Source organism: Anolis carolinensis, chromosome 4 (genome assembly GCF_035594765.1).
Source record: "Anolis carolinensis isolate JA03-04 chromosome 4, rAnoCar3.1.pri, whole genome shotgun sequence".
Lineage (NCBI taxonomy): Eukaryota > Metazoa > Chordata > Lepidosauria > Squamata > Dactyloidae > Anolis > Anolis carolinensis.
Window position 1 is genome coordinate 122,220,116 of NC_085844.1, and position 12,097 is coordinate 122,232,212.

The following is a 12,097-nucleotide window of genomic DNA, read 5'->3' on the forward strand; positions in this document are numbered from 1 at the left end:
ACTGGTTTTCTGTATCCGGCACCACGTATATAATATATTTTGCACATGTCATTTCTTATATAATTTCAGATGTTCACCAGGAGCCCCCGGTGGCGCCGTGAATTAGACCCTTGTGCCAGCAGGACTGATGACTTGAAGGTTGGGTTGCTGACCTGAAGGTTGTTGGTTCAAATCCAACCCGGGAGAGCGTGGATGAGCTCCCTCTTTCAGCTCCAGCTCCATGTGGGAACATGAGAGAAGCCTCTCACAAGAATGGTAAAAAGACCAAAACCATCTGGGCTTCCCCTGGGCAACGTGCTTGCAGACAGCCAATTCTCTCATACCAGATGCTACTTGTAGTCTCTCAAGTCACTCCTGACACAAAAAAGGAAGTTTGCTTATAAGAACACATTTCCTAAATTTTGCATAAACATAAAATAGTCCTTTTTTTCCTCTCCTCATATGTATGCTTGCCCACAATGCCCTGCCTCATGCATGGAGGAGGAGTTGTTTAAAGCTACGGACAATGCAATTGCTGTTGCCCGCTTTTGGTCCAAAACTATTTAGCTGTTTGTGATTCCTTTATTTTATCATTTTTAAACTTATTTATTATGCAATGCTTTTGACATGAAATAAATAAATAAAGGTCCTTTTTCTATATGCAATGTATTACATATTTTGAAAGTACTCTGAAGCACAAAGTGATGAACAATAGAACACACAACATACAGTCAACATGTCTAATAGGATATTAGACTGGATGCAAAATTCAGTTTCTAATCCTCACAAGAACTTTTGCCTTATCTCACTGAAACAAAGGCCTCTTTCACTCTTCTTGCATTATTCCATATTTCTAGCTGTTCTAGTAACAGCATCATGACATTTCTTTAAATACATTGTTAGCCTGCCTTTACCCAGCACTCATATATGGACAGCATTTTCACATGTTTCCATTGTGGTATTGGAGAAATTATTTTGATGGCAGCTGTATTACAGAGATAAATTTTTAAAATAATATTGTGTTGTAAAACTCCTAAGCAGCACACATTTGAAACTAGCTTTACCAAAACTTTGCATGTTGATTTTGAAAAAAAATGTTTCGCTCATTGTTTAGGAAAGGAACCCGAGCCATTCAGGTATTAGTTGCTTATTACAGAAAAAAATAATCCTGCTGCTCATTAGGAAAGGGTTGATTTGATAACCTTTTAATTATTAAAAAATTTAATGTGTATTCAAATGTGCAATAAAATACAGTTAACTTATTACAATAGCCAAAATGATTTTTAAAAACAATCTTATAAAGTTTTAGGAGTGATGAGCAACATTAATGACCTTGATAACATTGTTATTGCAAAATAAAATATGTTACAGAAGATGCATTACTTCAAAAGTCTGAGCTTCTGACTTGGTCATGAGTTAGCTTAATTTGAGCTAGCATTCATCCCTATAAACTATTTTGAATGACAGAGTTCAGCTCTCCTAAAATGGAGACAGAAGACTTTCTTTGGATCCTTCCACTTCCCAAATCCCAGGATTTGATCCCAGATTATCTGACAGTGTAGACTCATATAATCCAGTTCAAAGCAGATCCTGGGAGATAGGGAAATGCCGATCCAGCCTTTGATGATTTACAATTTATCTTTATTGTATCATTCAGTCATTATTGGGTTGCAAGAAGAAAATTTCCAGATAATCTTCCCTATGTAGTTCCCATCACATTTTTCAAAAATAGCTATTGATTATATGCTTGTTGCCAAATGCCATCTTATTTTTTAAATTTATACAGAATACTAGAAAAAGGTTCACACATTAAAGCATTATTGATTTCTTGTTGATTTGTTTTCCAAAATTTTAAAATTTGTGAACATCTCTGTTAGGTAGCACCATAAGCATTCACTAATTATGTAAATCCATGAATAGATTGCCAACTAATTACTAATTAAATATCTGAAAGCATATAACATGCAAATGAAAAGGTCCACTGAGAAATCTGTGTTATGCTTTTTACACTGCACATATAAACAGGCAGTTATAGTAAACATTAACATGCTGTTAACATTACAACAGAAGCAAAATTCAGCATCTTTAGGAACTCTTACAAATGTGTTTATACGTTTAGAAATGAACAATGGTCTCTTCAAGTAATTATGAAGAAGCTTGTAAACCTTTTAATAGTTTTAGGATATATATATAAAAGTTTGGGATCAAATTAGAGATGATGCTAAACTGACTACTGGCTTTTGAGTGATATAATATTCACTGAGCAATCCAGAAATAGGATAAACAGGGGTGTAGCAGGGAGTGGGTATATATATATAGACATTGACCCCTATCTCCTCTGAAATTTTCTCTCAGTTCTCAAATATTGTAGAAAGTGAGGCATCAAAAAGTATTCACATGTAAGGACATCTTCACATGCCTCACAGGGGCAGTACAGTTGCGCCAGCTATTACCGGCTAAGTGAAGCATGGGCAAACTTCGGCCCTCCAGGTGTTTTGGACTCCAACTCCCACAATTCCTAACATCCTACTGGCTGTTAGGGATTGTGGGAGTTGAAGTCCAAAACACCTGGAGGGCCAAAGTTTCCCATGTCTGGGCTAAAGGGAAGGCATGAAGGGTGTCTCGTGGTGACCTGCACACCCTCCTTCCTTCCCCGTCAGATCAGAGGGTTCCGATCCTGACTCAACCATGGAAACTCACTGGTGATCTTGGGCAAGTCACAGTCTCTCAGCCTCAGAGGAAGGATAAGGCAAGGTTCCTCTGAACAAACCTTGCCAAGAAAACCTGTTAATGTTGTCATCTTAGGGTTGCCACATGTCAGGAATAATTTGAAGACACTCAACAAGTATATTGACTCCGTCTACAGTGCCATATAAGACTATTTCAGAATGCAGATTGACTGCATTGAACTGGATTATATGGCAGGGTAGACTCATATAATACAGCTCAATGTGATTCGATCTAAATTATATGAGTCTTGTTGTTTATTTGTTCAGTCACTTCTGACTCTTCGTGACCTCCTGGACCAGCCCTTTCGGCCATCGCCACCCCCAGCTCCTTTAAGGTCAAGCCAGTTACTTCAATGATACCATCCATCCATCTTGCCCTTGGTCAACCCCTCTTCCTTTTTCCTTCCATTATAATGCAGTTCAAACTTATATGTCAGTGTAGATGGGGCCTATAATAGGAAAATGCCTACCAAAGAATCTCCCAGGCTCTTGAATGAGCCAAGCTTTCAAGGAAGGCTTCCTCAAAAGTTGTCTAGGAAATAAAGGGGACATGCTTGCCCTTAGTGCTTCATACAGTGATTTTTATCTTGGTGAATTTCTTTAAGTCTTCTCACACACTTATCTAGCAAAAAAAAATATGCAAGAGAAACAAAATCTCTGGGTGGCCGAAACCTTTGACTATGAAGAAACAAAGCAAAATGCTATTGGAGTGCTCTAAATCTCTTGCCAATGAATACAGGGGTCAGGGCTGATGGGAGTTTTAGGACCTTATCACATTGGGATATACAGTGTTCCCTCACTTATTACTTAGGTTCCAGGACCACCTGCAATAAGTGAAAATCCGTGAAGTAGGGACACTATATTTATTTTAATATTTATACATTATTTTATTAGTTATACACTATTTTAAGTCTTTATCAACCAATCGTGTGTTGATAAATCACCTCCTTCTCCTGTTGCCACTTGGGCTCCTTTTCTCTTCCTTTGGCTTCTCCTTCATCCCTTCCTTAGGCTGTAAATTGTATTTTTATTATTTATAATAGCCTTTTAGAGTTTATTGAAAAACTGCGAAACAGCGAATCCGTGAAAAGTGAACCACAAAGTAGTGAGGAAACACTGTAATCTGTTTATATCAATATGCATCCCATATTTTTTTAGGTCTGGATGCATACTGTATTCAGACCCATCACACCCGCTTATTACAATTCTTATGATCTGAAAACACTGCACTTTGTCTCATCACATCATGGAAGGTTGGCTCCTCCCAATCCGTTTGAATGCTTCCCTACATCACTTTTTAAAAATTATCTAATATTGTGCAGTGACGTAGCCTGAAAGTCTCAAACTAACATTCTTGTGAGATTATAGCTGATGGAAAGTATACTGATTTTATGATTACACGTAAAACAGTGCCTCAGCAATGTATAAAATCATAGGAAAAACCTGCTTAGAATCCCGTGTGCAATTACTGTACTTACTTAAATCTAATGCTCACCTTTTTTGGCCAAATTACCTTGCCAAAATCAGGGTGTGCATTAGATTCACGTAATAGGGTAAGCTCATCTTTTAGAGAAGAAAATTAATCAGGAGTGACAGGAATATCATATGTTATGGAATGGAGCAAAATGCAATATATTTCTCTATATGATACCATGTGAATGTGAATGTACATTGTGGTTGTTTTTCTTAATTTGTTTATTTTTTTTGATGCTTATCTTTATTATTGATGTATTTTGATGGCTGTTTATGTGATTTTAATATGTTGTAACCCACTTTGAGTCCTTGAGGGAGAAAAGCAGGGTATAAATAAAGAGTTGTTGTTGTTGTTGTTGTTGTTGTTGTTGTTGTTGTTATTATTATCATCATCATTATTATCTTAGTGCTGAACCAAAGCAATAGGGGAAGATGCTTCAGGAGCACCTGGAGCTCCTATTTGAGGGATGCAATCTGTAATTTAATTGTGCTCAATGCTACGTAATACTGGGATTTTTAGTTTGATGAGGAATTTATTTATTTATTTGTGGTACTTTTATCCCGTCTTTCTCAACCATGGAGGGGACTCAAGGCGGCTTCACAACATGGTAACAATTCAATGCCTTTAAAAACACAGTACAAAAACAACCATTTAAAAGTAAAACATTAAATACAATTTAAAAATTAACATTTAGCTCTGAACACATTCTTCGGCAGAGAAGGCTCCAGGCCTTTTAAAACTGCAGCCTCCATGACCCTATAGAATTAGTTCAAATAGTTTTAAGTTACAGGATAGTAGATTTTTATAGAATATGAGCGTACATACTAGCAGTTGCCCAGAAGCTGCTTCTGGGACATCACTTCTTTATCTTTTCCTTCTCTCATACTTTTCTTTCTCTTCCTTATTTTCTTCCCTCCTTTCCTCCCTCCCCCCCCCACCTCCTTCCTTCCTTCTCCTTTCCTTTCCTTTCCTTTTGTTTTCCTCCTTCCTTCCCTCCAGTGACATCACAGAGGGCCACTTCACCTAGCTGCCAGAGAAAAAAACTTTTCACCTCCAATTTTTACCTGGTCTGGTAACTTTCCACATTCAAGATTCTGACAATAATTCCCAAAGTGCATTTGGAAGTGGAACCATCACAAGAAAAACTGAGATATGCTCACGTCCAGACATTTAAATCTGCTTTAAACTGTCAGTGTTGTTGACAGGCGCCTGATAATATTCAAGGGCATAAGCAAAATCAAATTCTCTGCCATCTAGCCTGCTTGAAAATGCTTGCTATATCCCTCCTTGGGAAACTGACTGCATCTGCTGCTGTTTGTCAAGTCAGTCTTATTTTGCACTGTATAGTTTCTGTTGGCAGTGCTTTTTTACTGCAGGCAGCAGAGGGCATTGTGCCAGTATAAGACCTGCTGGCTTTTCTGTGGAACTGCCGTGGGTTGAATCATGTATGAGAAAATAATACTTGCTGGTGTTAATGGAGCTCGTTAATAAACACTATTAGCTGATGCAGCTTTTATTAAGTGGTTTAACTATCAAAAATTTAAACCCACAAGAAAAGCCTGGGATGTGCTTAAAGGCAAGGAATTGCTACAAGGTAAAATTGTATTGACAAGCAAGAGAGAGGAAAAACAACATGATGCCAGAGAAACTGCAGAATTTTGGAATCTCTCATTTAGCCATCTTATTAAATTGGACCTGAGTGGAGGGAGATTTCTTTAATTTTCTGCTCGTTGCTTGAGAATTTTCCCTAGAATATTTTGGCTAACCAGAGTGCAATTTCTCAGCTGGAATAATAATATTTAAAAACAAACAAACAAACAAAGTATTCTGGATAACACATTTTTATGTATTGCAGACATAGGGGATAAGATTTCCAGTCATTTAATATCAAAAGATGAATTAGTTGTTATTGAAATTGCAGCTCAACCATAGAATTCATCTTCATTTTTTGAGGAACTTTAAGGGCCCTACTACAATGACGTTTCATGAAAATGTATGCAGATTTGGATTAACACCCCAAAAACACGTATTTAAAACCCGATTTTAGCCAAAATGTGCATATTCACATGACTGTATATCCCTGCAGTCAAGGAAAACAAGTTATTTTGTTTTTATACACTAGTGTGGACTGCTCCAGCACATGTGCACACTTTAAAATCCTGAAACAACTGATCTAGGCTGCAAACAAATAGAGCCACAGACACACAGGTGGCTAAATGGAAGCAAAACTGCTATGAGAACTCTCTGCAACCATTCCTTTCTTCTGACTTTTATGAAATTAAACAAAGTTTGAATTTTACAGTAGGTTGAGAAGAGATAATAAGAAATCTGCTTGCGCATACATTTAGATATCCGCATGAGCGCATATGAGGTCCGGAGCATCTCGGAAAGTTGATTTTTTAAAAAAAGAAAACTTCCACCAGATGTCCCCTGCCCATCTTGCGGATTTCTAAAATCCACTATAAATGAAGATGTCAACATGGAGGGGGGCCATTTACCAGGACTGACAGATCAGTGTTTGGATTTGCTGTCAGGTCGCATTCACCCCCTCCCACGTATTTGTACTCATTTTAATGCTGTATTATGTGTGTATCTCCACATAATATCTCTAGTGGTACTATTGATGACATTCAAAGCTTTAAAGAGCCAGGGACCTTGAAACCTGAATGAGCTATTTATCCTATATATGCCTATCAGTAAGGATCTTTTGTGTGTTTAATGGGTGTGGGGGGGATACAAGAGGGGAAGATGACATAGAAGAGGGCCTTCTTAGTTGTGGCACCTCGTTTGTGGGATTCCTTCCCCTTAAACGCCCAACTAATGCCAGCATTGGTTTTTTCAATAGCATGTTAAGACATGGATTTTTATTAAAGCTTTTGGAGCCAATTTTATCATTAAAATGTGTGCATTCTTCTAACTGTTTTAGACTTTGATGTGCTTTTCACTTCTTTGAGCTCTTTAATATGTCTTTATCTTCTTTAAATTACTGATTGATTATCATTTAAATTCTTAATATTGTCTTAGCTGTTTGCTGCCCTGACATTTCATAACAAAAAGATAAAATCTCATAACAAAATAATATATTTTCATATTTTTAATTAATGAAGGAAGAGCATAGGAAGCTGCTTTATATTAGATGTGTATATTTCCTGGCGCAGTGGGTTAAACCGCTGAGCAGCTGAACTTGCTGACCAGAAGGTTAGCGGTTCAAATCTGGGGAGCAGGGTGAGCTCCCGCTGTTAGCGCCAGCTTCTACCAACCTAGCAGTTCAAAAACATGTAAATGTGAATAGATTTATAGGTACCACACTGGCGGGAAAGTAATAGCGTTACATGCAGTCATATCGGCCACATGACCTTGGAGGTGTCTACAGACAACACTGACTCTTCAGCTTAGAAATGGAGATGAACACCAACCCCCAGAGTCAGAACTCAACTAGACTTAATGTCAGAGGAAAATCTTTACCTTTACCTACCAATAATATCAGTGGCAATGAGTTTTCACAGATTTGGGCAGAGTTCTCTAATGTCACCTATTATCTATTTTAAAAAGCTTGAAATGCCAAGGAATTTACTTAGTGCCTTTTGCTTAAATATAAGTTAATACCTGACTCATAAGAAAAAGATCATAGTAGTTCTACTTGGCTTGCCAAACAGCCTAAAAGCCTTTTCATTTTCCCACATCAACTAGGGACAAATATTTATAGGTACTATATCACAAAAGTAAAGCCCTTCATTCTAAATTGAAGGAGGTGTTTTTCACTCCTAATAAAGAGGCTATTGAAGTGTAATGGCTACAGATAAAATCTGCTGCACATTTTCAAGAGAATAAACTAAATACAGCAGCAATTGTGTAAAAGTAAATATGCACAGAATCGTGCTATACCAATATGAGTTGGCAAGCTTCTAATTTCAGTATCATCTAAGAGCCCCTGCCTCTTAGCTTCAGCATTTCCATAGCAAATGTGGGGCTGTGAAGTTGAATCTTATAAAGTGCTTCTGACATACTCAAGAAGCCATAATACAAATATCGAGGATTAAATAAATGCAAAAGCTGCAGACAAGGTACTCATCCATAATTAAAAGGGTGCTGCTTATGCCATACTAACAAAAGAATAAGTACTCAATGATTATATCATCACATTGTCATCATCATCATCATCATCATCATCATCATCATCATCATCTTTCTATCCAACTTTTATCCCCAAGACTGGAGTTTGCAAATTGTAATATACATGGGTTACAACAATGCATTGCTACCTCTCTCTATATCATCTCTTTATCATTTGAGAGTCAACATGGTATAATGGCTACAACTCTGAAAACTAGGGTCCAAATTCCCATTCAACCATGTAAACCCACTGGGTGACCTTGGACAAGTCACACACTCTCATCCTCAGAAGGCGGCAAAAACAAACCTCCTCTGGACAAATCTTACCAGGAAAATGATAGACTAGCCTTAAGGCTGGACTAATTCAGGAACTACCTGAAGACACACAACAAAATGCATTCACAACCAGAATTCAGGTGCCTGTTGAAAAATTGTTCTGTCGTGTAACTGATGGATATCTTATGAGTTAATACTATTTATTCTTGGTGGTATGGGGATTCTGGGTCACCTTGTCTGTCTCTTAAGGAATCTGTGTAGCGACCAAGTAGCAACAGTAAGGACAGACCATGGAACAACAGATTGGTTCAAGATTGGGAAAGGAGTATGGCAGGGCTATATACTCTCATCCTACCTATTCAACTTGTATGCAGAACACATCATGTGACGTGTGAGGCTTGGTTAATCCAAGGCTGGAGTTGAAGTTGCTGGATAAAACATTAAAAACCTTGGATGTACAGATGATACCACTTTGATGTCTGGGGGCAAGGAGGAGGTGAGGAGCTTGTGGCAGGGGTGAAAGAGGTGGATGCAGAGGCTGGGTTGCAGTTGAACATCAGGAAGATGAGCATTAAGGCAGCCAGACTGATTGATGGCTGGCGAATGGAGCGAGAAGGTATGGAGGCAGTGACGGACTTTGTATTTCTAGGTGAGAAGATTTATTTATTTATTTGCAGCATTTCTACCCCGCCTTTCTCACCCGAGGGGACTCAAGGCAGACTCAAGATAGCTGCAGACGCGGACTGCATCCAGGAAATCAGAAGACGTTTGCTTCTTTGGAGAAGAGTGATGGCCAATCTCGATGAAATAGTGAAGAGTGGAAACATCACACTGGCAATGAAGGTCTGCATGGTTAAACAATGGTATTCCCCGTGGTGACTGATGGTTGCGAGAGCCGAACTATAGGGAGGGTTGAGCGAAGGAAGATAGAGGCTTATGAACTGTGGTGTTGGATGAAAATTCTGAGAGTGCCTTGGACCGCAAGAAGATCAAACCAGTCTATACTCCAGGAAATAAAGCCCAACTGCTCACTGGAGGGAAGGATATTAGAGGCAAAGATGAAGTACTTTGGCCACATAATGAGAAGACAAGAAAGCTTATGATGCTGGGGGAAATGGAAGGAAAAGGAAGAGGAGCCAACCAAGGGCAAGATGGATGGATGGTATCCTTGAAGTGACTGGCTTGACCTTGAAGGAGCTGAGGGTGGCGACAACCAACAGGGAGCAAATAAACAACAACAAAATTATTCTGTTTTGTTTTCAGTCAATCTTATCTGCTGATGTAGGGTGGCTTTGTATTACTTTACTCTAAATGTTGAGATAAAATGGTTGGCAGTGGGGAGAACAAAGAAAGAAAGATCTTCCGACATTTTAACATCAGACATTTTTAGCAATCAATTTGTCCTTTCCAGTTTTTGCCTTTCTAGTTTCCAAGATAGTTCCTTCTAAGGAATGCAAGAGGAATGTCTGGTACATCCCATGGAATGCACAGGTTAGATCAAGAACACAACCACTGTCATTCAACTGGATGATGATCAAGAGTGAAGTCTCACCTCTTGGTTCAGATCGGGCTTGCTGCTTGAATTTTTGTTGGCAAGCTACAAGGGTGCTATCCATCTTGTCACATCGAATAACATCCACCTCTGAAGTCTGATATGCTGAAAGGTTTATACTGCTGATGTTAAAAGCTGGATTTGCAGTACCTTCTGTTGCAACTCCCTCATTTTCTCCTATTGGGGGGGAAAACGCAACAAGGTCAGATGAGCACCCGAGACAGTGACAAGCAGAAAATTCCATCTACTAATTCCTTTACTGAAAGGCTTGAGTGTTATCAGCATCAAATGGCACCAAAACAGAATTAGGTTAAAATTAACTCTTTATTAAAATAAAAGGGGGGGGGGATAAATGATTAAAATAATTACAAATTGCACCCTGACAAGCAAGAGCAAAATTTCGCCCACAGCCATTTGTCTGTAATTAGTTAATTAATCCTTACACAAATTATGAGCAATAACTCATCAAGCAAGGCTCACCCATCAGAAATTCAGCCGACTTGGATTTCTTCTGCTTAGTTTGTTTCAGAGCCTTCTGCTGGAACTTCTGGAGGGAAATTGTTAAATGAATAAATTAGCTTAAGAACGAAGATCACCCTTTATGATCCACAACTAACACAGTGTTTTAAATACGGGATGGCATTGAAATGTCATTTAATTTACATCTCTGCTAAAGGGGTCAAACACTAATTGAACAACAGAAGTGGAAGAATTAAATAAAAACAGTAGAAGAAAAGTTAAGACAAATGCCAAATGAAGGTCATGCTAAAATACTTCTTTTTTAAAAAAAATAAATCAATTATAATTAATACAAAGAATCATTATCAACGGAACACTTGCCCTTGGATTCAGCATTCAGTGGAGACATTCTCTGAAGCAGGCACGCATATAGAAAAGTTTTGTCCAAACGCCTACTTATTTGTAAGGCAAAATGTATTTTTATTCCCTTTCACTTCTTCTGGGTCATGTTGCATCAAGTACATTGTTTTCTATGCCAAAAAATTGGTCATTCGTGCTATCACTATGCTCGTAAAAATTAGCGAAAGTATAGAAAATATCTTTGGATTTACCCAAAACAATACCAAATCAGGACCCGGTGGCGCAGCAGATTAAACTGCTAGCTGCAGGAAAAGCTGCTGACCGGGGGGTTAGCAGTTTGAAGCCGCGAGTTGGGGTGAGCAACATGCAATGAGAGTAGATCAATAGGTACAGCCTTGATGGGAACACAAAACGGCGCCCCATGCAGATATGCTGGTAAAACACAATCAGAGATGTCTATGGACACCAGATTCCTTGGCATGGAAAATGGAACAGCCCATGCTTATGTTTTATTGCTGTGTTTTAACTTTGTCTTATTAATGGTTGATTTTAATCGTATGTTTTAATTTTTCATTCGTGCATTTTCGGTATTTGATGTTTTATATATGTATACTTGTTTTGCATTTGTAAGCCGCCCTGAGTCCCTGCGGGGAGATAGAGGCGGGGTACAAGAATAACATTATTATTATCAACACAACGATGTTGTATGGCACAGCAAACAAGATAGATATGCTGGATTTCGTTTCGCAAAACCACAAGTCGAACACTTCCCAAGTGTCTAGGACTGTGTGATGTATTTTCTGATGATGTGTGCAGATCCCAGTAGGGTGGCCTTTTGCAGTTGGCAGATGGTGATTTTGTCAATGTCTTTGAAGTTCAATCTTGAGGTCCTGATAGCGGCTGAGTTTTTCCTGTTGTTTTTCATCTATGCGACTGTCACCTGGGATGGCAACATCAATGATCCAAACCTTGTTCTTTTCCACAACTGTGATGTCTGGTGTGTTGTGTTCCAGAACTTTGTCAGTCTGGATTCGAAAGTCCCACAGTATCTTTGCGTACTCATTTTCCAATACTTTTGCAGGTTTGTGATCCCACCAGTTCTTTGCTGCTGGGAGGTGGTACTTGAGGCATAAGTTCCAATGAATCATTTGGGCC

The 12,097-nt window shown here is 38.6% G+C and overlaps 1 protein-coding gene across 1 annotated transcript in view; it reads right to left on the minus strand.

Moving 5' to 3' along the window:
- LOC100557827 (uncharacterized) overlaps positions 1-10,676 on the minus strand; it is a gene marked incomplete at its 5' end in the record, with an annotated part of 227,814 nt that extends 217,138 nt beyond the window's left edge. The window contains 2 exons of the mRNA XM_062977712.1: positions 10,124-10,300; positions 10,604-10,676. Coding sequence (XP_062833782.1) covers positions 10,124-10,300; positions 10,604-10,676 — 250 coding nt within the window. The remainder of the gene's footprint in view (positions 1-10,123; positions 10,301-10,603) is intronic.
- Positions 10,677-12,097: the final 1,421 nt, after the last annotated feature.